Source organism: Capricornis sumatraensis, chromosome 4 (genome assembly GCF_032405125.1).
Source record: "Capricornis sumatraensis isolate serow.1 chromosome 4, serow.2, whole genome shotgun sequence".
NCBI classification, from domain to species: domain Eukaryota; kingdom Metazoa; phylum Chordata; class Mammalia; order Artiodactyla; family Bovidae; genus Capricornis; species Capricornis sumatraensis.
The window spans coordinates 59,654,478-59,681,352 of NC_091072.1; the positions used below are offsets into that span (position 1 = coordinate 59,654,478).

The window sequence follows — 26,875 nt, forward strand, 5'->3', positions numbered from 1 at the left end:
CAGCCCACTCCAGTATTCTTGCCTAGAGAATCCCTTGGACAGAGAAGTCTGATGGGCTCCAGTCCTTGGGGTCTCAAAGAGTTGGACACGACTGAGCAACTATCACTCATAGAGAAGAAAAAGATGTCAAGTGTATCTAATATAAATAGGACTGTGGCCAGGGAATTGATTTGAATGTGTGAGAAAGAAAGATTAATTTATTATAGATGAATGACTATGGGAAAAAAGTAGAAACCTTACATGAATAAATAAGTTAGAAGAAGAATCTGAACACTGATTACACATTTATATTGCCTTTATTTCCCATGGCTGGGACTTGAATTTCTGACCCTCCACTGATGCAGGAGGGCGGTATTTATATGTGCCACAGCAGAAAAATACAGCTTAGAGCTCTGCAGAAGTCCTATCTCTGAGAAGTTAGGCTGGATCCACTGTGAGACATGATGAATCAGTCCTTTCACTCTTGTCATTGAGGGTCTGTATTAAAGAATTCTCCTTATACACTCTTTTCCCTAGAACTGCATCTAATCTTGGTATCTTAATGGTATAAGGAAAAAGGGAATGTTGAGAAGAGATAACTGAAGAAGAGAAGATAATGTAACCAAAAAAAAAAAAAAAAAAGAGAGAGAGAGAGAGAGAGAGAATCCAGGGAAAGAAAACATGTTTCCCTAATGCTCTTTACTTTGTTAGCGCAAGATCAGGGAGGAAGGGATATGAAGGGTACCTCCCTACTGGGATACCTCCCTAACAGGAAGAAATCACAGGCCCATTTGCCATGTTGAGGCAAAGCATTTTGAAAGGTAGCTAGCAACCAAGAGAGCGTAAATGCCAGATAAAAGAATCATAAAAGAGGAGTTTTTTAAAAAATTCCCAAATGAAGGGTTCTATTGACTGTTTATATTCTCCACGATATTCCTAAGTTGAAATTTTATCTCCATCTTGTTGGTATTTGGAGATGGGGTCTTTTGGAGGTGAATATGTCATGATGGTGAAGCTCCTATGAGTGGGATTAGTGCCCTTATAGAAGAGAGCCCAGAGAGCTCTCTAGTACCTACTAACATCTGAGGACACAGTGAAAATAGAGCCATCTGTGAACTAAGAAACTTGGTCTCTCCAGACAATAAATTTTTCAGTGCCTTAGACTCCTAGCCTTCTCTAGAATTAGAAGAAATAAACATTTGTTGTGTAAGTCACCAAGTGTATGGTACTTTTCTTACTGCAGCCCAAACAGACTTAAACAAGAGGAAGAAAAGAAACATAGTTTGTTTTCCCCTAAGATAACTAGATTCCCTATGTCAGTCACCCACAGTACATGACATACCCTGGTCTATAACAACCCAGCTGCATGAGACTAAAAGCGAAGGCAGAGAGCTGATGGTACTCTCCATGCTGCTGCTGCTAAGTCGCATCAGTCGTGTCCGACTCTGTGCGATCCCAGAAACGGCAGCCCACCAGGCTCCCCCATCCCTGGGATTCTCCAGGCAAGAACACTGGCGTGGGTTGCTATTTCCTTCTCCAATGCATGAAAGTGAAAAGTGAAAGTGAAGTTGCTCAGTCGTGTCCGACTCTTAGCGACCCCGTGGACTGCAGCCCACCAGACTCCTCCGTCCATGGGATTTTCCAGGCAAGAGTACTGGAGTGGGTTGCATTGCCTTCTCCATATGGGTAAATTAAAACGAGGAAGTCCACTTTCTTAGGCAATACTTCTAAGTATGTTCCTCATTACACAAAGATATCCTCTCTTCTGTTTCTACCATCCAGTACTGTTCAAGTTCTTGATTCATATTGAGATCTTTTCCACACAAAAGAGTTTTGAACTCTCTTGAGAGGTTATAGCAGAAGGCAATGGCACCCCACTCCAGTACTCTTGCTTGGAAAATCCCATGGACGGAGGAGCCTGGTGGGCTGCAGTCCACAGGGTCGCGAAGAGTCAGACACGACTGAGCGACTTCACTTTCACTTTTCACTTTTCACTTTCATGCATTGGAGAAGGAAATGGCAAGGGTTGTGGCAAGTGCTCTGGCCTGGAGAATCCCAGGGCCAGTGGAGCCTGGTGGGCTGCTGTCTATGGGGTCGCAGAGTTGGACACAACTGAAGTGATTTAGCAGCAGCAGCAGAGAGGTTATAATTTATTCATAGCAAGTTAAAAAGTATTGGAATATTATTTCTATACCAAAATTCATCTTTAGAGGCAAAATAATAAAAATTTAGTTAATTATACATTTTAAACTTTATGTGATGTTTAATATCACACTTTTCTTATTTGATAAACTAAGTAAATAGAATTTTTATAACAAGGGGACAAAGAAATTGGGAAAATAATATTTAACGAGAGCCTAGTATGTGACAATCATGTATTCATCACTGTGTATAAATGTATATACATCTATCCCACAGCCTTCCTTACCTTTGAGTCTATGCCAGAGGCAACTAATGATGGCTGACTCCCTTGCCATAGTCTGTTTCTTTCTCATTTATGCAGTCCTTGTTTCCACTATGTTAGTGCATGTGTGTATAAAAACACACCTGCACACATGCACACGCACACATGCATACACCCTTGGCCAACTAGAAATGGGGCATCTTATATGATTGGTTGGGGAAGTATATTTGGCTGTCTCTTATTGGTCCACATGATCCTGAGATCGAAATGGGAACAAAAATAGAGAAGCTGGCAGTCACTGACCAAGTCTTAACCATTCTTGGCTAATTGTTGCGGAGATTTGGCCTACTAGGCTGGTTGTCGCAGAGACTGCGTGTTACTTCTATTGTCATATACATTCTGGCAATTATCTGTTTGTATATTCCTCTTCTCAATATATATATTTTACAGAATAACAATACCAGTATTATTGCTAACAATACGATTACTAAAATATATTTAAGGTAACTGTTGTAATTAAATTTACCTTTTGACTGCATTTCACTAAGAGTATAGCCAAATAAATCTATTTCAGAGTCGGTTTAAATAACTTCTGTGTGGTTATGCCCGTAGCATAAAATCTTTTTCTATATTTTTTCAGGAGTTTCTTTTATTTCATATTTATTTATTACAATTTTCTTAAGCATGTGCACAATTCCAAATTCAAATCTAAGCAACATATATATTCAGAGACATCTGGCTTCTATTGCTGTATCTTCCCCTCTTTACTATATCTATAGGTAATAATTTTTGAAATTAATTTTATACTTTATGCTTCCACTTTGTAGATATTAGCAATGACATATATTTAAATATATAAATTTATATAATATATGTGTTTATTATATATTTATATGGGTTTTCATAGATAACTGAAGGTATGCAATACACACTTATTTCTACCTATGTTTTACGCTTACTATATATCCTGGAGCTTACCCCATCAGTGTATAAAGATACTAATTTTTTAAAAGCTCTAGTGTTCTTGGAGTTAAATTTAGGAAAGCTCCAAGATTCCTCCATAATTATTGAAGAATCTTAATGTTTTAAATTCTATTATCATGTTCTTGGTTTATTTAAAGATGAAATTAGTTCATTGCTATGGGCCAGGATACCAAGTCTCTAATAGGGCCATTTATAAATGTTGATGTTTTCTTTAATACATGTTAGTTTATTTTATACATAATCATTTGAAAATTAACAGAATTGGTTTTCCTCTGTATCTCTTTCTTCTTAATTTAGAATGGGTCCTAGAAGGATTGTCAGATAATTGATTGGTTGACCTACATGTGCAGTTGAGGGAGTTTTAAAGATTCTTTTCTGCTTACTATGAGGAAAGTCCCCTGAGATTCAGAACTTTAGACACAAGCAGTCATTTAATTTATCTTGCAGTTTTAAATGTCACATAAAGTTCAAAAAACAGATTATCAAGCCATTAAACTAAGGTCTAAGATGTTTTATCTTCCTAATGGGATAACACAGAGAATCTGGTTTGGAGTTTGATCTATAACCCTGTATAACATGCTTTAAATTTTTGTTTAGGCAGTTTGGAAGGGCTTTATTTTGCGAAAGAAACTGACAGCAGCTCTAGAGGCTATTAAGAACGAAGAATCTGAAGAAGAATATGAAGAAATAGATTTAGAAGATTTTACATTTGATGAAGTAAGTGCTAAATACAACATAAGGATATTGGTCTTAAAATATTGGTCTTTTGGAGCTAAACCAGTTTCTAAGGTTTTCATCCTGTTAACACTCTGTTATGGATTTAAAAAAAAATAGCACTTGAAAAATTATGCTTCTAATATTTTAACATCTTCATTTAGGATACAAGCTTGTATAGTGTATAAATGTGATCATAGAATATTTACAAGAATTCTTGTATATTCTTCAACCTGATTTATACAATGGTTTATCAATTATTCTTCATTAAATATAACTGAGCTTATTTTATGCCCTGTTCAACAACTAATAGTTCTTTATTGCCTAGCAAAATGAGAACAACCTCCTCAAATTGTTTTTCAAGGGTTCAATAATCAGGCAGCAAACTCTGCAGACATATTTACCACTTCCCATCCATGGCGTGCACATACTCTAATCACACTGAGCACCCTCTTACCATACAGAGCACTTACTTTTACATCGTTAGTCTTGCTCATTCTGTTTTGTCTATTTCTAGACAGTCAAACTCAGATATTTACCACTCAGATTAAGGTAGAGAACGTATGACTATACCCCGAAGACTTCCTCACACTTCCATAGTATTCATACCCCTATCATCATAGATGAGTTTTGCCTATTTCTGGGCTTCCAATAAGTAGAATCAACCAGTATTTACTATTTTTTCACATAATATTATGTCTGTGAAATTCACCTATGTGGATGAGTATAGATGCGTATATATCATTCTTTTGAATATCGAATATACTACTTTTAATCTATTATTGAATATACCGATTTTTAAAAGTCTATATACTGTTGATGGATTATTTGTTACTGAATTATCTCTAGTGTTGCCTATTATGACTAAAGACACTACGAACATTCTTGTACATGCTTTTTGATGTGCATATTCACCTTTCTTTTTGAGAACTGAATTTCTGAGTCATATCATTAACCTGTGTTTAGTAGCTAATGTCCAACAGCATCTGAAGGTGACTGTATCAATTTACAGTCCTATCAGCAGAATATGAGAATTTCAGAGGAGCTTTAGCCTCACCAAAACTTTGTATTTTCATGTCATTTTCTACCAATCCAGTAGGTTTGTAGTGGTATCTAGTTCTTTTAATTAGCATTTTTCTCATAACTAATAATGTTAAATACACTTCATTTGCTTATTGGCCATTTGGATATCTACTTTTGTGACATGATCAAGTGTTTGTGTATGTTTTTAAGTTCAGTTGTACATCTTTTTTCTTATTGACACAATTGTAGGAGTTCTTTTTATCATCTGAATACTATTCTGTTTTCTCTTGCAAAAATATTCTCTAAATTCTGAGATTTCCCTTTTTGTCTCTCTTGGTGGTTTATTTTGATGAAAAGAATGTTTCTATTTTAAATTAAAAACAAAAGATTTTTGTTTTCATGAGATATAAGAAATCTTTGCTTACTCAGCTCATTAAGATATTCTAGAAACTTTAATATCTTAACTTTCAGCATTTAAATCTGCAGTGCATCTTGAATTAAATTTTGCCTGCAATGTGAGTAGGGGGTCAAATTCTCCTCCAAAGATACATATTTGGTTGTCTCATTGACCCACAGCTGTCTGTTGTATAGAGCTTACTTTTCACAATGGATTACAGTGGAAGCATTGTTTAAATTCAGGAAACTTGATGTGGGTTCTGCTAACTTTTCTTGGCATTCTGTTACAGTTTATCCTTATATCAGTACTCTAATTACTACATAATTTATGATACATTTCATTATCTAGTCTTAAAAGAGCTCCGACTTTGTTGTTCTTCTTCAAGAAAGATCTACTCTGCTACTTTTGATCCATTTTATTTACGTACAGATTTTAGAACTATCCTATCAATTTGCATAATACATGTTCAAATTTCCTCTGAGATTGTAATAAATCTACAAGTCAATTTGGAAGAACTGATTTTTTTTGGAATATTACATTTTTACATTCATGAACATAGAATAACTCATCCCTTGTTTAATTTAAAATCTCTGCCCACTATACTCTATATTTTCTTCATAGTGTTCTTGTACATTTTTCATTAGATTTACTCCTAGATATTTGACATTTTATGATATTATTTTGTTTTTGTATACCAACCTTATATCCAGCCACTTTCAGAAATCACTTACTTATCTCTCAAGTCTTTTTAATATTCTGTACCCACAATCATATCACCTAGCATATTAACAGTTTTCTTCTTTTTTTTTCCTAATTCTTATGCCTCTTGTTTATTTTTCTTGCTCTATTGTCCTAACTAGTACCTTCAGTACAATGTTAAATAGTGGTGATTTTAGAAGTCATCGTTTGCTAGTTCCTGGTCTCAGGGTAAAAGCTTCCCCTACAAAGTCAGACGTTTAATATAGATTTCTTTTAGAAACTCTATATTTAGTTTAGTTAACCTCCTTAGCATCTCCTTCCCTTTCCAAGAAGTTAATATATGATGATGATGTTGATGATTCTATACATGATTTGGATTTTATCACTTTGCAGGCTTATGATATTGATTTTTAAGCATTAAACCATGTATTCCTTGAACAAATTGACTTAGCTATAATGTATTATTAATTTATATACCACTAAATTTGTTCTGCTAATATTTTTTTTAGGATTTTTGCCTTTGTATTCAAAAAGACACTATGCCTGTAAATCTTTCTTGTAAAATTCTGTTCAGATTTTGATGTCAACATTGTGCCTATTTGATTAGGAAATGTTTCCTATGTTTCTCTTTTCTGGAAGAGTTTGATGTAAGATCGATGTTATTTGTTTCTTAAAAATTTGTCTAAGCACATAATCTCTTGGGTATAATGTTCCACATAAACTTGAAAGTGCATTTTTTCAGGTGTTAGGGCTACTAAAACCTCAATTACTTCATTTGATAGTTGTATTTTTAAAAATCTTATTTTTAGTGATTTGGAGAGGTTTCTATTAGTTATTGACAGAAGAATGCTAAAATCTCTTATTATGATTGTTTGTGTGTGTTTCCTGCTCAGTCATAGCCTACTCTTGGCTACCCCTTGGACTGTTGCCTGCTAGGCTCCGCTGTCTATGAGACTTGCCAGGCAGGAATACTGGAGTGATTTGCCATTTCCTATTCCAGGGGGTCTTCCCAACCTAGGGATCGAACATGGGTGGGTTTCTCTAAGTAAGTTTTTAGTTCTGTCAAACTTGGCCTCATAGTTTGAGGATATGTATTAGGGCATACACATTTAGAACAGTTAAATCGTATAATTAACCCTTTTAAAATAATAAAATTTCACTCTTTAACTCTAGTTTCCCTCTTTACATATTGAAAATGGTTATAAAATTTTTATAAGAAAAATTAAGAGAGCATAGAATCTGATTTTACAATCAGAGAAGGCCTGCATAAGGTGAAATATTTTGATAGAGATGTGAAAATAAAGTGAAGGGATAGCCATCAGATAATACTATACATGGCTAAGTGGTATGGAAATTAAAAAAGCAGGGATTTTTTAGTATACCAAAGGAACTCAAAATTCACAAGTAGAACTAATTAGTGGGCTTCCCTGGTAGCTCAGCTGGTTAAGAACCCACCTGCAATGCAGAAAACCCCCATTCAATTCTTGGGTCAGGAAGATCCCCTGGAGAAGGGATAGGCTACCCACTCCAGGATTCATGGGCTTCCCTGGTGGCTCAGCTGGTAAAGATTCTGCTTGCAATGTGGGAGACCTGGGTTTGATCCCTGGGTTTGGAAGGTCCCCTGAAGGAGAGCATGGCAACCCACTCCTGTATTCTTGCTTGGAGAATCCCCATAGACACAGGAGCCTGGCAGGCTACTCTCATGGGATCGCAAAGAGTTGGACATGACTGAGCGACTAAGCACAACACAGCACACTACTGATTAGTAGTGGAGAATAATCTGAGATCAGGAAGAAACATAAAAATGATCAGGGAACAGTCCACATAAAGCCCATGATATGGTTTCAAGGACTTTGAATTTTATTCAAATGTGATAGAAAATTATTACTTGCTTTTGAGCAAAGGAGTTAAATGTATTATTTGTTTCAAATGGATAAATTTGCTTCTAATACAGAGATTATAGTTTAGGGGAGCTAAGAATTAAAGCTAAATACCAATTAGGAAGGTATTGTTACTTATCTTTCCTTTGATAATTTTTACTGTTTATTTAATTGCCATCACTTAATTTTCAAATAATCGTAACAACTTCAGATGTCATAATCAAATTACCAAAGTGTCACTGCTTTTTTTGTGTTGTTCTTTCTTTTACTTTCCTATATACAAATGCAAGATTTATCTAACCAGTACTTCCTTTTCATCTTATTTAGGTCATAACAGTAGTTCCTTAGGATTAAGTCTATACTCTTCTTTAAGACATCCACGAAAGAGTTGTAGTCATCTATTCAAACTTATTTTTCACTCCCAGACAACAAATACTGAATGTTTACGTATGGTGGCCACCATGCTTAGTACCAGCGTATATACATAGACAGATATAACATGGTCCCTAATCTAGCAGATATCAGAAATATATTTGAATTTTACAGTGAATTGCAATTGCTATAAAAGAAGTGAATATAAATCTGTCTTAATAAATTTGCCTCAAACAAAAAGCCTGGATCAGTATACCATGAAGTTTTTATATTGGTTTGTTGCCTGTCTAAAATGTGTTTGCATTTAACAAATGTTTAACCAAGGGGACACTGATAACCAAGAATCAATTTATTTGGGTTTTTATTAAGCATGTGTGTGTGAATGCTCAGTCATGTCTGACTTTTTGCAATCCCATGGACTGAAGCCTGCTAGCTAGGCTCCTCTGTGCATGGAATTTTCCAGGCAGGAATACTGGAGTGGGTTACAATTTCCTACTCCATGGGATCTTCCTAACCCAGGGTTTAAACCCACATCTCCTACATTGGCAGGAGGGTCCTTTACCACTAGCGCCACCTGGGAAGACATCAGTTCACTTCAATTCGTCACTCAGTCGTGTCTGACTCTCTGCGATCCCATGGACTGCAGCATGCCTGACTTCCCTGTCCATCACCAGCTCCGGAGTTTGCTCAAACTCACGTCCATTGAGTCAGTGATGCCATCCAGCCATCTCATCCTCTGTTGTCCCATTCTCCTCCTGCCTTCAATCTTTCCAAGCATCAGGGTCTTTTCTAATGAGCCAGGTGACCAAAGTATTGGAGCTTCAGTTTCAGCATTAGTAATGCCAATGAATATTCAGGATTGATTTCCTTTAGGATTGTCTAGTTGAGTCTCCTTACATAAAGCCCATAGTTTGCCTTAAATTTTTAAATGCTGAGAAGTGAGGGATCTGAGATTTTATCCTGCATGCAATCTAACAAGGTAGGCTGCCACACTTTCAAGGGGGTTGGCAGAAGAAATGAGACATTTATTACTTGTCAGGCAGCAGAAATGTCATGCTCGTATTTATTTCCCTTTGCCCTCAAGTTCCATAGAGAAGAATTCCCTCTTGGGAATTGGGAGGCTTAGGAAACCCTACATTTTAAAAGGACTGCTAAAAAATCTGCTCGTTTTATGCTCCAGAGGAAGTCATTATTTTCTTATACCAGAACGCAAACAAATTTTGCCTCTGCACTGCAAGAAGACACTCAGAAACTATATTTTCCAAATCTGTTAACTATAATAACATCTTTGGAAAGATAGTCCAGAACAAAAAATGTCATAAGTCACACAGAAGTGTTAAGAGACGTAAAGAAAGCTATCTCCCAACAATATGTACCCCTAGTATGTATATGGCAGATTTTCTCACACATAGCCACTCCAGTGGCCACTGTGAATAATCTGAAAGGGGCTAGGACAGAATTCATTAGGCTACCCTCTTTATACCTTTAGTGAAGGTTACCAGGCTTCATTAAAGATTACCCAGTTGTAACTTTTATGATGGAAGTAAAAGTCTGATGCTATAAGAGCAATATTGGATAGGAACCTGGATTGTTAGGTCCATGAATCAGGGCAAATTGGAACTGGTCAAACAGGAGATGGCAGGAGTAAACATCGACATTTTAGGAATCAGTGAACTAAAATGGACTAGAATGGGTGAATTTAACTCAGATGACCATAATATCTACTACTGTGGGCAAGAATCCCTTAGAAGAAATAGAGTAGCCATCATAGTCAACAAGAGAGTCCAAAATGCAATACTCTGATGCAATTTCAAAAACAACAAAATGATCTCTGTTCATTTCCAAGGCAAACCATTCAATATAACAGTAATACACATCTATGCCCTGACGTAATGCTGAAAAAGCTGAAATTGAACAGTTCTATGAAGACCTACAAGACCTTCTAGAACTAACACCCACAAAAGATGTCCTTTTCATTATAGGGGATTGAAATGCAAAAGTAGGAAGTCAAGAAACACCTGGAGTAACAGGCAAATTTGCCTTGGAGTACAGAATGAAGCAGGGTAAAGATTAATAGAGTTTTGGCAAGAGAATGCACTGGTCATAGCAAACACCCTCTTCCAACAACACAAGAGAAGACTCTACACATGGACATCACCAGATGGTCAACACCGAAATCAGACTGGTTGTATTCTTTGCAGCCAAAGAATGGAGAAGCTCTATAAAATCAGCAAGAACAAGACCAGAAGCTGACTGTGGCTCAGACCATAAACTTCCTATTGCCAAATTCAGATTTAAATTGAAGAAAGTGGGGAAAACCACTAGACCATTCAGGTATGACTTAAATCAAATCCCTTATGATTATACAGTGGAAGTAACAAATAGATTCAAGGGATTAGATCTGTTAGACAGAGTGCCTGAAGAACAATGGATGGAGGTTTGTGATATTCTCCAGGGGGCAGGGATCAATACCATCCTCAAGAAAAAGAAATACAAAAAGGCAAATGGTTGTCTGACGAGGCCTTACAAATATCTGGAAATAGTAGAGAAGTGAAAGGCAAAGGAGAAAAAGAAAGATATACCCATTTGAATGCAGAGTTCCAAAGAATAGCAAGGAAAAATAAGAAAGCCTTCCTCGGTGATCAATGCAAAGAAATGGAGGAAAATAATAGAATGGGAAACTCTAAATCTCTTCAAAAAAATTAGAGATACCGAGGAAACTTTTCATGCAAAGATGGGCATAATAAAGGACAGAAATGGTATGGCCCTAACAGAAGCAGAAAATATTAAGAAGAGGTGGGAAGAAGACACAGAAGAACTATATTTTTAAAAATCTTCACGACCCAGATAATCATGATGGTGTGATCACTCACCTAGAGCCAGACATCCTGGAATGTGAAGTCAAGTGGGCCTTAGGAAGCATCACTACGAACAAAGCTAGTGGAGGTGATGGAATTCCAGTTGAGCTCTTTCAAATCCTGAAAGATGATGCTGTGAAAGTGCTGCACTCAATATGCCAGCAAATTTGGAAAACTCAGCAGTGGCCACAGGCCTGGAAAATGTCAGTTTTCATTCCGATCCCAAAGAAAGCCAATGCCAAAGAATGCTCAAACTACTGTACAATTGCACTCATCTCACACACTAGCAAAGTAATGCTCAAAATTCTCCAAGCCAGGCTTCAACAGTACATGGACCGTGAACTTCCAGATCTTTAAGCTCGATTTAGAAAATTCAGGGGAACCAGAGATCAAATTGCCCACATCTGTTGGATCATCAAAAAAGAAAGAGAGTTCCAGAAAAAACATCTACCTCTGCTTTATTGACTGTGCCAAAGCCCTTGACTGTGTGGATCACAATGAACTGCAGAAAATTCTTAAAGTGATAGGAATACCAGACCACCTGACCTGCCTCCTGTGAAATCTGTATGCAGGTCAAGAAGCAATAGTTAGAACTGGACATGGAACGACCAACTGGTTCCAAATTGGGAAAGGAGTATGTCAACACTATATGTTGTCACCTGCTTATTTAACTTATATGCAGAGTACATCATGAGAAATTCTGGACTGGATGAATCACAAGCTGGAATCAAGATTACCAGGAGAAATATCAGTAATCTCAGATATGCGGATGACACCACCTTTATGGCAGAAAGTGAAGAGGAACTAAAAAGCCTCTTGATGAAGTTGAAAGAGGAGAGTGAAAAAGCTGGCTTAAAGCTCAACATTTAAAAAACGAGGATCATGGCATCCAGTCCTGTCACTTCATGGCAAATAGATGGGGAAACAATGGAAACAGTGACAGACTTTATTATTGGGGCTCCAAAATCACTACAGATGGTGACTGCAGCCATGAAATGAAAAGACACTTGCTTCTTGGAAGAAAAGCTATGACCAACCTAGACAGCATTTTAAATACAGACATTACTTTACCAACAAAGGCCTGTCTAGTCAAAGCTATGGTTTTTCCAGTAGTCATGTATGGATGTGCGAGGTGGACCATAAAGAACGCTGAGTGCTGAAAAATTGATGCTTTTGAACTGTGGTATTGGAGAATACTCTTGAGAGTCCTTTGGACTGCAAGGGGATCCAACCAGTCAATCCTAAAAGAAATCAGTCCTGAATATTCATTAGAAGGACTGATACTGAAGCTGAAACTCCAATACTTTAGCCACCTGATGGGAAGAACTGTGTCACTGGGAAAGACTCTGATGCTGGGAAAGATTGAAGGCAGGAGGAGAAGGGGACGATAGAGGGTGAGATGACTAGATGGCATTACTGACTTGATGGACATGAGTTTGAGCAAGCTCCGGGAGTTGGTGATGGACAGAGAGGCCTGGCGTGTGCAGTCCATGTATTTGCAAAGAGTTGGAAACAACTGAGCGATTGAAGTGAACTGACCCAGGCATTTCCTCTTTAAGCTTGTGCATTGAACTTCCTATTGGACTTCAGCTTTATTCCAGGTACAGCTGGAAGTCTTAGCTATTACACAGACTCTTTCTTAACCCTCAAAGAAGAATTCTAAGGCAATTCTGCCATCTAAAACAACCCTGGCCAGTGAATTGAGACCTACTTGAATGCTTTCAAGGCGATAGTGGTGTTTTCTTAAACATTTGAAGGTGATATATGACCAGGACACCTTCCAGGTGGCATTCGTCCACACCATAGGAAGACTAAGAATCCAGAGGTGTTTTATGAGGAGGTGGAAGCAGGGACTGGTGCAGGATCTGGGGCCATCACCCGATGTCGTGATAGACTTAAGGAAAATGACTGTCACAGTGTAGTCAGAGACTCCTGGAAGGGGGTGGCAGGCCCAACTGTGAGTTAAATTTAAGGTGTTTGCACAGGTTTGGGAGGGCCCCATAAGGGCATTTTTCTTATGGTGGGAGGTTTCAAGAGTAGTTCTGAAGGACAGAAGTTCATTAATGTCCTTCCTTTCCCTATACCTCTCAGAATCTGAGGTTTTCTTTTCAAAGATATGAGTAGTTCTCCTAGTTTAAGAAGTGATTCTAACTGGATTGTGTATCCCGTTTTAGTAGCTATAACTTCACATTTTTAATGTGGTGATTAAAATGATTCTCTATTCGCACCTAGACCTTTTGTCTGGAAGCGTTCAGAAGAGGAACAAGTGCATTTTTATAAAACTTAACCAGAATTAAGTTTGTATACCCTAAGCCTCTTTTTGTCAGGCTTCACCCTAAGAATGTGTCAATCAAGCTGGCCTGGAACTTCCTATTAGGGAAAGAAATATATTCCATGCCTAGGAATGATCAAGAGAAAATCCTGAGCTGTCAAAATAGGTCTGTGTCATCCTCCATGTATTTTTGCATAATTATTACATAAGAAGTAGCTGCAAGGGTATGATCCCTTTCTGAGGACAGCCACATAACTGATCAAATTGCCTTATCCAGGCATGTGGACAGAAGGAAGTGAGAGTTGTGAAGTCAGTCTATCAGCTCATTGTTGAGTTAGCTTTTGTGAAAAAGGCATATAACTGTCGGGCTCTAATGGTTCAGAAAACAGAAAAATTATACAGATGAATTTCAAGGGCCACAGCCATATGGCTGAAGTTAGCTAATAAATAATTGAAAAGGTATCAACATTGATAATGGAAGGGAGGGTTTAGAAAGTGTGTTTTGAAATTCATAATTGGCCAACTTTCCAAGGATTTTAAGGATTCTGAGGTGCAACAAAAGTTATCAAGAAATGTTAGAAAGGATTATTTTGAAAATGGCATGAGTCAACTTGGGTAGAAGAAGAAGAAACTGTTGGGGCTCAGAGTCAGGGATTATAGAAAGAAAACAAGATCAAGACATTGCTTTAGAATCTGTAGGACTTATTCAACTCTAAGTAACCTGTGGCTTAGAGCAAGTCTGATTCTAGTTTCACATGTTAAATGAAAGGATTATGCTAGTTGGCATGAAAAATGTTAGATATACATATGCAAATAAGCAATGCAGGAAACCCCAGTTCAGTTCCTGGGTTGGGAAGATCTGCTGGAGAAGGGTTAGGCTACCTACTTCAGGCTTCTTGGGCTTCCCTTGTGGCTCAGCTGGTAAAGAATCTGCCTGAAATATGGGAGAACTGGGTTTGATCCCAGGTTTGGGAAGATCCCCTGGAGATCTTCCACATGAATGACTGCCTGCCTTGGGGCTGGGGAATGGAAGATAGGTAGCTGTTACTGTGCTAAGAGTTGACATTGACCAAAATTAACCATTTTCCCCAGGGCATTACAAGCCTTCAGTACACTCTAGACTTCTAAAATGGTTATACTAGACAGATTCTGCGGGTTCAGTTGTTGTGTAGGTTGGAAGACAGGTTCCTGGTGCTCCCTAACCCACCATGATCCCAGAATCCTCTGGCATTTTGCCTTTTGTAGTATTGTTTCCACATCTCTTCATTTTAGCAGTTTTACAGAATAAGAATATTAATTTAACAATAACTGATATGTCTTGGACCTTGATCTTTCCTGGGATAGAACTAAATTTTCCTTGAATTGTCATACAAAATAAATAATTAAAAAATCTCAGCTATGCATACTGCTTGCAATTTTGCATTTAGTAGCAGCAGCAGCAGCCCCTCTTAAGTCAGATATATATACTTAAGCCAGGTATAACAAGATATAACTGTGACATATGTGTTAATAATCTCTTCGCAGGTGGAACAATGTACTGGCGCACAACTGTGTTCTTTTTACATAGATATTCAGATAACATAAATTTGATGAGATTTCCTAAGACTGAATTATATAAACAATGGTCTGCCCTTGCACTGCTGGTCTGTAGTCCGAATGTCTTAGTCTTGCCTTTCCAGTGGTCTTTCAAGAGACAGTCAAGAAACACTGAAGCTATATAAATGGAAAACTGAATTTAAGTCTTAGCTTATAGTCATTCCAGTTTTTAAAACATAAATATGTTTGATCATTTTAGAAACTTTTAAAAATCAAGTTCATTGGTATTCTGACCATCCTTTTTTCTTAAAGATTTCTTAAAAATTATAGAGCCAAAGAATATTATTTAAACCATATTAGATAAGCCAAGCAAATAAAATTTAGATAATGATATCCTAAATTATACAATACTAGTGTAACTAGGACAGTTCCATTGTAGAAAGATAAAAAGTTTGGAAATTACCTAAATGGAATAAAAATCTTATAAGATGAAGAATGAAGTGACTTAAAATCATTTCAAATTTTATATTTTTATCATTCAAACCTTTGAATTAGAGAATATAGTATCAGGAACCATGTTCCATATATTGCCACAAAATTCTTTTTTTCCATATATTCAGAAAATTTGTGAAATTTTGAACTAAAATTAAGTAAAAGCTAACTTACAGATAGTATTTTCTGAAAAAGTGATACTAATATGTTAAAATAATATAAATTTTAAATAGTGAGGTTTGATGGAAAATATTATAATTTGCATAAAAAAAGTTAAACAATTATGTCCTTCCGTTACATCTAGAGTTGGCTCAGAGTCCTTGTTCTCAAACAGTTAAATACACCGAACAATCTGTACTTCTCATTTTTTAGAACATGTGAGTACTCAAGGTTTCACTTTATTCTACTTGGGGATGAAAAATTTTATCCCATTTTTTTAGAATGTTTGCATTAAACAGATTCATAACGAGAGCAAGCAGCAAATTTTCCTCCAAGTAGAAATGCTGATATACTTTCTTAACATTGGTAGTGTGTAAGACAGTTTAAAAGAATATTTATAAAAGTTATGCAAACTAAATTATGTACATTAATGTTATTTGTTCAGGCTGCCTTAGAGAAGGAATGGCTTGCTTTAGATTCCGCCCGCTTCCCTTCACAAACACTGCTTCTTCCAAACCAGCTGCACTGGCCAAAGGTAACATGTCATGGAAATCTCTTAGTGCTCGATCTTTGCTCATTTCTTAAGGTTATGCTATGCTGCAGTGATTAATAATACAATTTATTGACTTGAAAAACACAATTACTTTTAGAAGCCTCTGACTTCCTCCTCATCCCCAGATGTAATTTTTCATGTAGGTTTTCTTTCATTTGCTCCTAATTTTTTTTTCTTTATTTTGGATTTCTTTCAACACTTTATTTCACAGTAGCAAAAAAAAAAAAAAAATATGATATGCTTCAGCTGCATAAAATCACTCGTTTACAGCACTTTAAAAATACAAAAATATGCATTAAAAGGGCAACAGCTGAAGATTCTCAGTCAGAGGTCAATAGACTGTAATATCTGTTATTTATTTGATAATCTTTGAAGTTTTTGTTTTCTGAATTTTTTAATGATCTTTTCAATTAATCATTTTGTATATGCAAACTATACAAAAAGCATACCTCTCACCACAGCAAGAAAGGACATTTGTATGGCTAGTCTATAAATTTCATTTTATTACAATTTTTAATTTTTATATAAGTTTTTCTTAAACTACTCAGTAATATGCATGTAAAGTAATACAATATAAATGTTAGATTTTTTTCAATTTATTTATATGTATGTACATTTTTTTCTGGAAAGTTCTCCGGAATCTTAAAATATGATGATACTTCACTTAATTTACCAAGTCATCCAGCTCAAGCATGGCTATGTAATGAGAAAGAAAATTTGCTTTCATCAGAACACACACAATTTAATAGCAGGTAAGCTAAATTGCTCTTTTAGAGGATCAAACTTAAATGAATGACAAAATATTATACTCCTTACAAAAATAGGAAGATTATGAAAATGTGTATGAATTTGCTTGTTTAGAACATGGTAGAGCATTTGTATTAAAATTTTAATGATTTTATGAAGTTTTCAGTGTAAGAAAAATGTGTGACGTACATTCATTAAAGCAAATACAAAGTGTCAGTGAAATAATATTATTAACTGTTGTATACAAATGGACTTTTAAATACTGCTGTATAGGTAGAGATAAGAGTTAGAATAAAAATTCCAATGTTGTTTCTTTCGACAATAGGATTGAAATATGCTTCAAGTAATTGAAATGTAAACATTTTAAATTAATGGCTGACTTTTATTACTTTACAAGATAAAGTTTTTTCTGTAACTTAAATATATTTTATTTCCAAGTGTGAGACGACATAAACAGCTTGTAGTTTTAAAAAGTGCTGATATACTTGTGTTGATTCAGTCAAGTGTGGTTTTTGTCCTATTGCTAGATCAGAAAATAGAACTTTATCCAAACCACCTGAAGCAAAGACTAGCAGAAAGAGCCTGCTAAAGTCTGAAAAAGAAGAAAAAATTTCAGAAGAATGGTATGTAGTTCATTTAACACTAACATATTAAGAAATTTAGATACTTTTAAATATCCAAAACAGGTATTTTTCAAGATTTCAAGAATATCTCTATTAGTTTTTAAGAAACTATACCTCTGTTAAATTTAGATTCTTAAGTGGAAATTCAAATTTGTTTTGGTATGATATAATTCAGATATGTATGTTTATATGTATATGCATAATATAAATATAGTCTGAGGATTTTTGCCTTTATTAAATTTGATCTTTTAATAGGGGTTTTAAGGATATTTCTACTGCTCAGCAGATGCTGAAGAGAGCACAGAAAATGAAATCAAAGAAATTAAGGAAAAAATTAGGTGGGTAATCAATGCTCAATAACTGTGTATCTGACATTGAAAAGATAATCATCTAAACTATTTTTAGCAAATTGTATTTAATAAGCATAGAAATAAAATGCACCTATATGAGACTGTCTAAGGTAATATTACATAAAAATAATAAGAAAAATGTAGAGAAATTTATGATATTGCATTTAATGATTTATTATACTCTTAAATACTATTTTTACTTTCCCCTGTTTCTTGTCTGCTTTGCTATTGATTATTCTATCTATTGTGCACTGAGAATTATGCTGTAATTGCTTTCTAAGCTGGTTCGTCTCAGCAAATGGTGGTTCTAAAGAGCATCTGCTTCACATGCTTATTCCTTTGTGTGTTTTTAAATGGCTTGATTAGTCTATAAACTATTTCCGTGCATTTATCAGTTCCATGAATATCAGCTTTGACACTTTGGGAAGGGAGCACAATGTATATCTTTTGTGGTTATGCTGAACTTGCAAAATGTTCAAAGGCATCTTTCTTCTGTCCCACTTGCCAGGCTCTTTAAGTCATTTGTCTTTATTTGGACACCTCTAGTTATTTTATTAAAATTACTTAATATGTGGAGTAATTTGTAGATATTAGAGCAAGAAATAGGTGGTTAATGAATTTATAGCTATAATTAAGACAATTTAAGGTATTTGTATATTTCATATAACTTTGTGTTTACTCGTGGACTCATAGGCTCAATATAAGTAACATGACATTCTTTTCTATCTGCTTTCTCTCATTCATCAATTTTCTTTATAAAAATCTTAATGTCAGTGAAATGTTTCCATAAAAGTACCATTACTCCTGAGACAAGCAAGGAGTCTGTATTTATCCTATAGTTCTAGCTTATACCAGTATAAAAAGAAACACTCAGATTAATTTTTACCTTTATTAATTTTCTATTTATTACTTTGATCAATTCAATTCTAGAATTCTAAGAAATATATGTGTGTGTGTATATACATATATAATTTTTAGAAACAAAATAACCAAGATACTGTTGGTTTCTGAGGAATAACTGATATTTGTTAACACAGCAGTTACTAGCCATTGATAAATTACTGATGACTCATTTTTATATTCATAAGTGTTCAACTTTCCTTTTTTGGCCTTATAGAGTGATATCTTAATTCTATCTTTTATCTGTTTAAGATAAGTGTGATTTTTTGTGTGTACTCAAAGATTTTTACATTTAAAGAATTAAAATATCAATCCTTTTTAGAGAAAATGTCAGTATTTGCTTTGTGATCAGATTGTTTCATGCATCCTGTACTCTTTTGTTGTAAACTCCTACCCAGTCCATCCGGGCTCTGTGACCTGAACCCTCTGTGGTGGTTACCGAGGGAAATATAACCCCAAAACCCTTAAAAATAGTGAGACTCTCCTTCAATTCTAGGGAAGTGGAATTCAGTGCAGTAATTCAGGGTAGTTTGATAATGTTATATTGCTTTGATGGATATTTCTCCTCACTTTCAACAGTATCAAAAGCAACATTTAAAAACTGTTTTGAGATTAATAAAAGTTACTGAAATTCCTGGAGCAAGTTCAAATACCAAAAGTAGCTTAAAAACTGATTGAGCCAATGTTCAACACATATTTATTATTTATGTTCAAGATCTAATTTTTTAAATTATTTATAGTATTTGCAATAGTCTGTGATAGGGAAGCTAAGGAAAATTTTGTCTTGTTAGACTGTCTCTGAAAATATATAGGTCTTTCTTGCTATTTCTAGTAATTGAGGTTTTTTTATTAGGTTGAGTACATTTTTAATAAATCAGTATAGTAGGTAATATTTTTAGAAAAATTTTAATAAGGAATATATGCTAAACAAAAATAAAAATAAAAATCATTGTGTGGCCAAAAATTAGACATAATATTATGAAGCAAAAGTTAAACTTCTTCTTATCTGTCACAAGGGGGCATGATAGGGTAACAAAAGAAAAAGGATAACCAGATATTCAAGGTAACACGTATATCTTAAATTTAGCATTTTGCCAGTGGTCATTAAGTATGACCTGTTAGGTAAAGATCCAAAATGGCAATCATATAATTTTTATAGAGATATTTACTCTAGTTACATGATTGTAAGCCAAATCACATTCTTATTATTGTGTGAGGTTTTGCGTCTTTATATTAAGCTTTTGTTTTGTTTCTCAAAATAATATTTTATCAAAACACTATCAGATTGATGAAATGAAACCAATTTTCAGAAATTTGCATTCTGAAGTGTAAAACAAAATGATGACCTTTAAATCCTTCTTACTCTTTTTCTCTACTCCCCCTTCACCACATATATCCAGAATAGATATAGTCAAGGTAAGATTAAAGATGAAAAAGAACATCAGTGGGATCCTGTACAATTATATTTTAATCTTTAGTAGGTAGATGATGTAGCATTTATGTCTTTTTGCATATGTGAGCAAATAATTTAAGACTCTGTAACTGTCTTTCTTCTTATAGAATAAAATTTTTTCTAGTGTTAATGCAATCAATTACTGTATGCAATTAATTAATGAGTTGTGACATGCTATTAACTAATTTGGGCTTCCCTTATAGCTTAGTTGGTAAACAATCCGCCTGCAATGCAAGAGACCCGAGTTCGATTCCTGGGTCGGGAAGATCCACTGGAGAAAGGATAGGCTACCCACTCCAGTATTCTTGGGCTTCCCCTGTGACTCAGCTGGTAAAGAATCTGCCTGCAATGTAGGAGACCTAGGTTTGATCCCGGGTTGGGAAGATCCCCTGGAAAAGGGAAAGGCTACCCACCCCAGTTTTCTGGCCTGGAGAGCTCCATGGACTGTATAGTAAAGAGTCGTACGTGACTGAGCGAATTTCACTTTCTTTGACATTCACTTTCTTTCCCTTTCAATTTGACTCTAATGGCCATAATTTTAAACTTTTATTACTTAATGCATTTAAATTATATTTTAAACATTTTAATTCTGTTAAATACTTTAAATTTTACTAGTAATTTTCAAATATACAGTTATATATGTGTATCTCTTACATGTCCAACTTGCCAACTTGAAAATTTCAGGCCACCAGAGGGCAACATTGTTCATAAAACTGCGGGAGACAACCAGCTCTGTGGGTGTAGTCAGTCAGTCCTGTCTGACCCCTTGTGATCCCATGGACTGTAGCCCGCCAGGCTCCTCTGTCCATGGAATTCTCCAGGCAAGGGGACTGGAGTGGGTTGCCGTTTCCTTCTTCAGGGGATATTCGCAACTCAGGGATTAAACCCAGATCTCCTGCATTGCAGCAGATTCTTTACTGTTTAAGCCGCCAGGGAAGCCCCATTTGTTTGTTTGTTTGTTTGTTTGTTTTTTCCAAGTACTTGTTTAGCTTTTATCTGACACTTATCATTAATTTATAATCACATCTATTTTTTCCGGCCTCCTCTGTCCATGGAATTCTCCAGGCAGGAATACTAGAGTGAGTAGCCGTTTTCTTCTCCAGGGGATATTCCCAACCCAGAGATTGAATGCTGGTCTCCTGGGTGTAGGGAGAGTGTCAGATGGGACAGTCAGAGAAGAGAAAATTAAATGGAATCCCTTCAGTCTAACAAAGCAGTAATCCTCAAGGCGGTGGGGCATAAGTATAGAAGTATGGAAGCATTAATCCAAATTTCATACTGTGAAAAAACTTAGAGCAAGTTGCTCAGTTGTTGATGATGGTCTTAAAAATATTTCCTGTTTGTATCTTGTAGATATATTTATTTAACCAAGGGTTATGTCAATAATATTTGATTAAGATGAGAGTGAACATAGGACAAAAGGTAGGAGGTTAGTTATTTGAAGAAAGTTGCAGATAGGAGCAAGGCAATGGCAGCCTACTCCAGTATTGCCTGGGAAATCCCATGGACGGAGGAGCCTGGTGGGCTGCAGACCATGGGGTCACTAAGAGTCAGACATGACTGAGTGACTTCACTTTCACTTTTCACTTTCATGCATTGGAGAAGGAAATGGCAACCCACTCCAGTGTTCTTGCCTGGAGAATCCCAGGGACAGGGGAGCCTGGTGGGTTGCCCTCTATGGGGTCGCAGAGAGTCAAACATGACTGAAGTGACTTAGCAGCAGCAGCAGATAGGAGAGAAATACCAGTCAGGTTACTGATTAGCAGAGAAACAAGGGGCTAAGAAAAGCAAACAGTGTGGGAAGCCTTCGGAGGACTTTTAATATTGGTGACTTCCATTAGGATAAATTAGGTCATCTGCCAGAAGAGAGAGGATGGGAAGAAGGGTGAGGAGGAATTAATTGAAAGCCATAGGACGGAATCTAAAATTGTGAGGAGTTACCATGGTTTACTCAGTTTAGCATTGGGTTCTAATCGTTATCTGTAGTAAGTCGTTGCTCTTTCCCTCATGATGGACCTAGGTGTGAGCCAGTGATGACTGATCTTGTGTTTGGTGGGTTTTTTGTGTTTTTTTGGGTTGTTTTTTTTTTTTTTTGGTCCTCTTGTTGTCACGTCATGGACAAAAGTGATTTCAGAATTTGGTGATCTGGGTAGGAATTTAGCAGATAGCCAGTGAAGTTTGGAGGTTAGTACTGCAATGAAGAACATCATGTGTGAAGTGAGAGTTGCTGGTTTATTGAAAATCTAAGGGTCAATATCCTAAAAATATCATAATTGGTAGCAAAACTGAGATGAGCCAGATAGAGAAAGAGAGTGAGTGATTGGATTTGATGTGGAGCTTTCTTCAAAGAGGAGAGGTCTGTGTGTAGGGATTTTAGTGGAGAATGAATGGGAAGTTTAAGGGCTAAGAATGTAAGGATGAAAACATAAGATGGCTTTCCAATATTTATCATATTTATGCATATCAAATTTCAGAGTTAGAAGAAAGATAAACCAGATGAAGAAAAGAAGGTAATTTCATTATAAAGATAGAACTCCCATTAGGGATATTGGGCTTTCCAGATGGCTCAGTGGTAAAGAATCTGCCTGCAATGCAGACGACCTGGGTTCAATCCCTGAGTCAGGAAGTTCCCCTGGAGATGGCTCCCACTCCAGTATTCTTTCCCGGGAAATACTAAGGACAGAGGAGCCTTGTGGGCTACAGTCTATGGGGTGGCAAAGAATCAGACACAACTGGGCACACACACATGTGTACACACACATTACTAGGAATAAGAATCATCTCGCAGCTGTTGATAATGCCTAGCACAGTGTCAAGTACATGGAAAGCATTCAATAAATATTTGCTGATCCCATGTGAATGAAGAGAAAAGCTTGAGACTGTGTTGGAACCATTTAGTTATAGCCAAGAATTAAGCCATATAGAAAATAATAAAAGCTAACTTTTTAGTATGAATTAAGCCGTTCATGAGCTATGGCAAAGAGATCAGGTTGCAAAATGATAAGACAATTAAGACATGTTAAGGAGAAAGGATCAAAAGGAAATAGCTTAGACAAAACTGACAAAGTGAAGTTTATTGCTGATTTATTTTGTTCACCTCAGTGATTCCAAAAGGAACTTAAAAGAATTTTGATTAAATGTTACTTCATTGTGCTCTAAATAAAACAATAATAAAACTTATTTGAACACTAAAGCCATAGAGGACCCAGTCTCCACTTGTTCCCCACCAAATTCCCTGAACCTAATACCGTAGTGGCAGTTTAGTTGCTAAGTCGTGTCCGACTATTGCGACCCCTTGGACTGTAGCCTGCAGCCTCCTCTGCCATGGATTCTCCAGGTAAGAATACTGGAGGGGGTTGCCGTTTCCTTCTCCAGGGGATCTTCCCAACCCAGAAACTGAGTCCAGGTATCCAGTATTGCAGGCAGATTCTTTACCAACTGAGCTATGAGGGAAGCCCTATATTATAGTCATTTAGTGTATTTTAGTGTATTTTATAGTCATTTAAGTACTGTAGTAGATGTTCAATAAAGAGCTGTTAAGCAGATCAGCAGTAAGTTAGATAAACATCACTAAAGGCATATAACTCCGTGTATGTGTATGACTGTGTGTGTAGTTTATAGTAATTTAAAATATATGTTAGAGAAAAAGTGAAAGTCTTAGTCAATCAGTTGTGCCCACCTCTGCAAACTCATAGACTAGCCTGCTAGGCTCCTGTCCATGGACTTCTCCAGGCAAGAATACTAGAGTGGGTAGCCATTCCCTTCTCCAGGGGATATTCCTGACCCACTGGTTGAACCCAGGTCTCCTGCATTGCATGAAGATTCTCTACCATCTGAACCACCAGGGAAGCCTATATTTGAGAAAGAAAGAAAAAAAGTGAAGTCGCTCAGTCGTGTCCAACTCTTTGCGACCCCACTGACTGTAGCCTGCCAGGCTCCTTTGTCTATGGAATTTTCCAGGCAAGGATACTGGAGTGAGTTGCCATTTCCTTCTCCAGAGGATCTTCCCAACCCAGGGATCGAACCCGGGTCTCCTGCACTGCAGGCAGACTCTTTACCATGAGAAAGCAAATTTAAATTAGTAAATAATACTCATTATTAAATAATGAACTATAGTCATTCAAACTTAACATAAAACTTATTTTATACTATTGCTCTGAATGGCACATAGAGAAAATGGATAATAACCAGATTTTCAGATTTTCATGAATGTCATTAGAAAGATAAATCAGTGAGCTAAGTTTAGGATTAAAGAAACTGTAAAGAGATTGCTCGGGATCTTTACATATTGAAATAAAATTATTTTATTTCATAAAATCTGTCAAGAGGTTGAAATAATTTTACGGCTATTTTAATGCCTAAAGAAAACTGTTACTTAGATGAAGTAATGGATATAAAGTGTCAAGCACAGAACCACATACATAATAGAAGCTCAGCTTACTTATTGTTGTTCAATTGCTAAGTCATATCTGACTCTTTATGATCCTATGAACTGCAGTTTACTTACAGGTTTCTCTAAATAAATGACAAAGATATATTTACAACCTATTTCTCAAATACTGGGCAAGTCATACTTGGAGATAGAAAAATTTAAAAAACAGCAACATAGACCTGCCATTGATGATTGCTGAGGAGTAGATTTAAATGACTTTGGAATGGTCTTTACAATATCCTTATATACTGGCTTTCTTACTCACTTGTGTATTTTTTGAAGGTAGCAATGGTATCATTCATGGTGGTCTCTCCAGGGACCATTAGAATCAGGTGATGTTTTTCCCATCTAGAATTACTATATTTTTGGTTTCTTATCATTATTCCTTATTATTATTCCCTTTGCAACTTGAATTATTTTAAACCCATTTAAGGTGATGTAATCAGAATGCTTTGAAATAAAAATAGTATTATTTCTGTGCTCTTGATGAATAAAATGATCTTATTAAGTAAATTAGGGCTTCCCTGGTGGCTCAGACAGTAAAGAATCTGCCTGCAGTGCAGAAGACCCAAGTTTGATCCCTGGGTTGGGAAGATCCTCTGAAGAAGGGAATGGCTACTCCCTCCATTATTCTTACCTGGAGAATATAGAACTAGACAACTCTTGTAAATATTTTGTGTGTTGAATTATTTAATCATGATAGTAGTGTGAAGAAAGTACTGTCATTATCCATGGTTCACATATGAAGAAATAAAGTCATGGAGAGCTTATTATTTGCCCAAAGGAGTATAGAGAACTTAGAGAAGACCCACTGCTTTGGTTTCTTGTGCTGTATTGAATTAAATGAAGTCAAGTATGGATCGAATAGTCTGTTCCTTTACATCCTACCTTATTCTAGTAATGATTTAAGATCTTTTCCAGGAAATGTTATTATTTTTTATGTTGTAATTATCTGTTTAGTAGCTGCCCTTTATTGAGTCCCTACCTACACTTCTGTCTTGATGCTTTGCCCCCAATTAATGTGCACAGTAATATTTCAAAGTTAATATTATTGGACAAAAAGGAAGCAGAGGGTGGGACCAATTTGTCCAGAATCATACAACTAGTAAAAATTGGAGCTTGGATCTAACTTAGTTTTGTACAATTATAATATTTCTTGTCAGGAAATACAAACAGATCAAATGAAAAGGCCAGAAAGGAGAATGTGTAGAAAAATTAAAGGTTATAATAATGTATCATAGAATAAAGTGAAAGTGAAGTCGCTCAGTCGTAAACCCATAGTAATCTACCTTCCCTGACTTGACTAATGCTCTTTTATTAAAACACGCATTTGTTTTTGGCTGTGTGGCGTCTTCTGGTTGCGGCGAGGGGCTGCTCCTTTGTTGCGCTGCCCAGCCTTCTCACTGCAGGGGTCTGTCTTGTCGGGAGCAGGGGCTCTAAGTGCACAGGCTTCCGTGGGTGTAGCTCGGGGGCTCCAGGGCACAGGCTCGGTAGTTGTGGCACATGGACTTAGTTGCTCTGTGGCATGCGGGATCTTCCGGGATTAGGGACTGGACCCATGTCTCCTGCATCGCTAGGTGGATTCTTTACCACTGAGCCACCAGGGACGTCCGCTACTGCTCTTTTTAACATACCAGTATTTGTTTACTGATTTAAGTGATATATAATACTTGCTCAATTGAATATATCGTTATTATTATTATTATTATTATTATTATTGATAATTCGTATTGAATTCATATAGAAGCACCCAACTCTTACAATACCTCGGTCGCTTACAATGATGCTGCTGCTTCTGCTGCTGCTAAGTCGCTTCAGTCATGTCCAACTCTGTGCGACCCCATAGACGGCAGCCCACCAGGCTCCCCCATCCCTGGGATTCTCCAGGCAAGAACATTGGAGTGGGTTACCATTTCCTTCTCCAGTGCATGAAAGTGAAAAGTGAAAGTGAAGTCGTATCCGACTCAGCGATCTCATGGACTGCAGCCTACCAGGCTCCTCCGTCCATGAGATTTTCCAGGCAAGAGTACTGGAGTTACAGTGATGAG

At 36.3% G+C, this 26,875-nt stretch overlaps 1 protein-coding gene across 1 annotated transcript in view; it reads left to right on the forward strand.

The window, feature by feature from the left end:
- LRRIQ1 (leucine rich repeats and IQ motif containing 1) overlaps nucleotides 1–26,875 on the forward strand; it is a 200,692-nt gene that overhangs the window by 111,969 nt on the left and 61,848 nt on the right. The window contains exons 17-21 of the mRNA XM_068972048.1: nucleotides 3,965–4,084; nucleotides 16,215–16,304; nucleotides 16,953–17,074; nucleotides 17,597–17,692; nucleotides 17,948–18,030. Coding sequence (XP_068828149.1) covers nucleotides 3,965–4,084; nucleotides 16,215–16,304; nucleotides 16,953–17,074; nucleotides 17,597–17,692; nucleotides 17,948–18,030 — 511 coding nt within the window. The remainder of the gene's footprint in view (nucleotides 1–3,964; nucleotides 4,085–16,214; nucleotides 16,305–16,952; nucleotides 17,075–17,596; nucleotides 17,693–17,947; nucleotides 18,031–26,875) is intronic.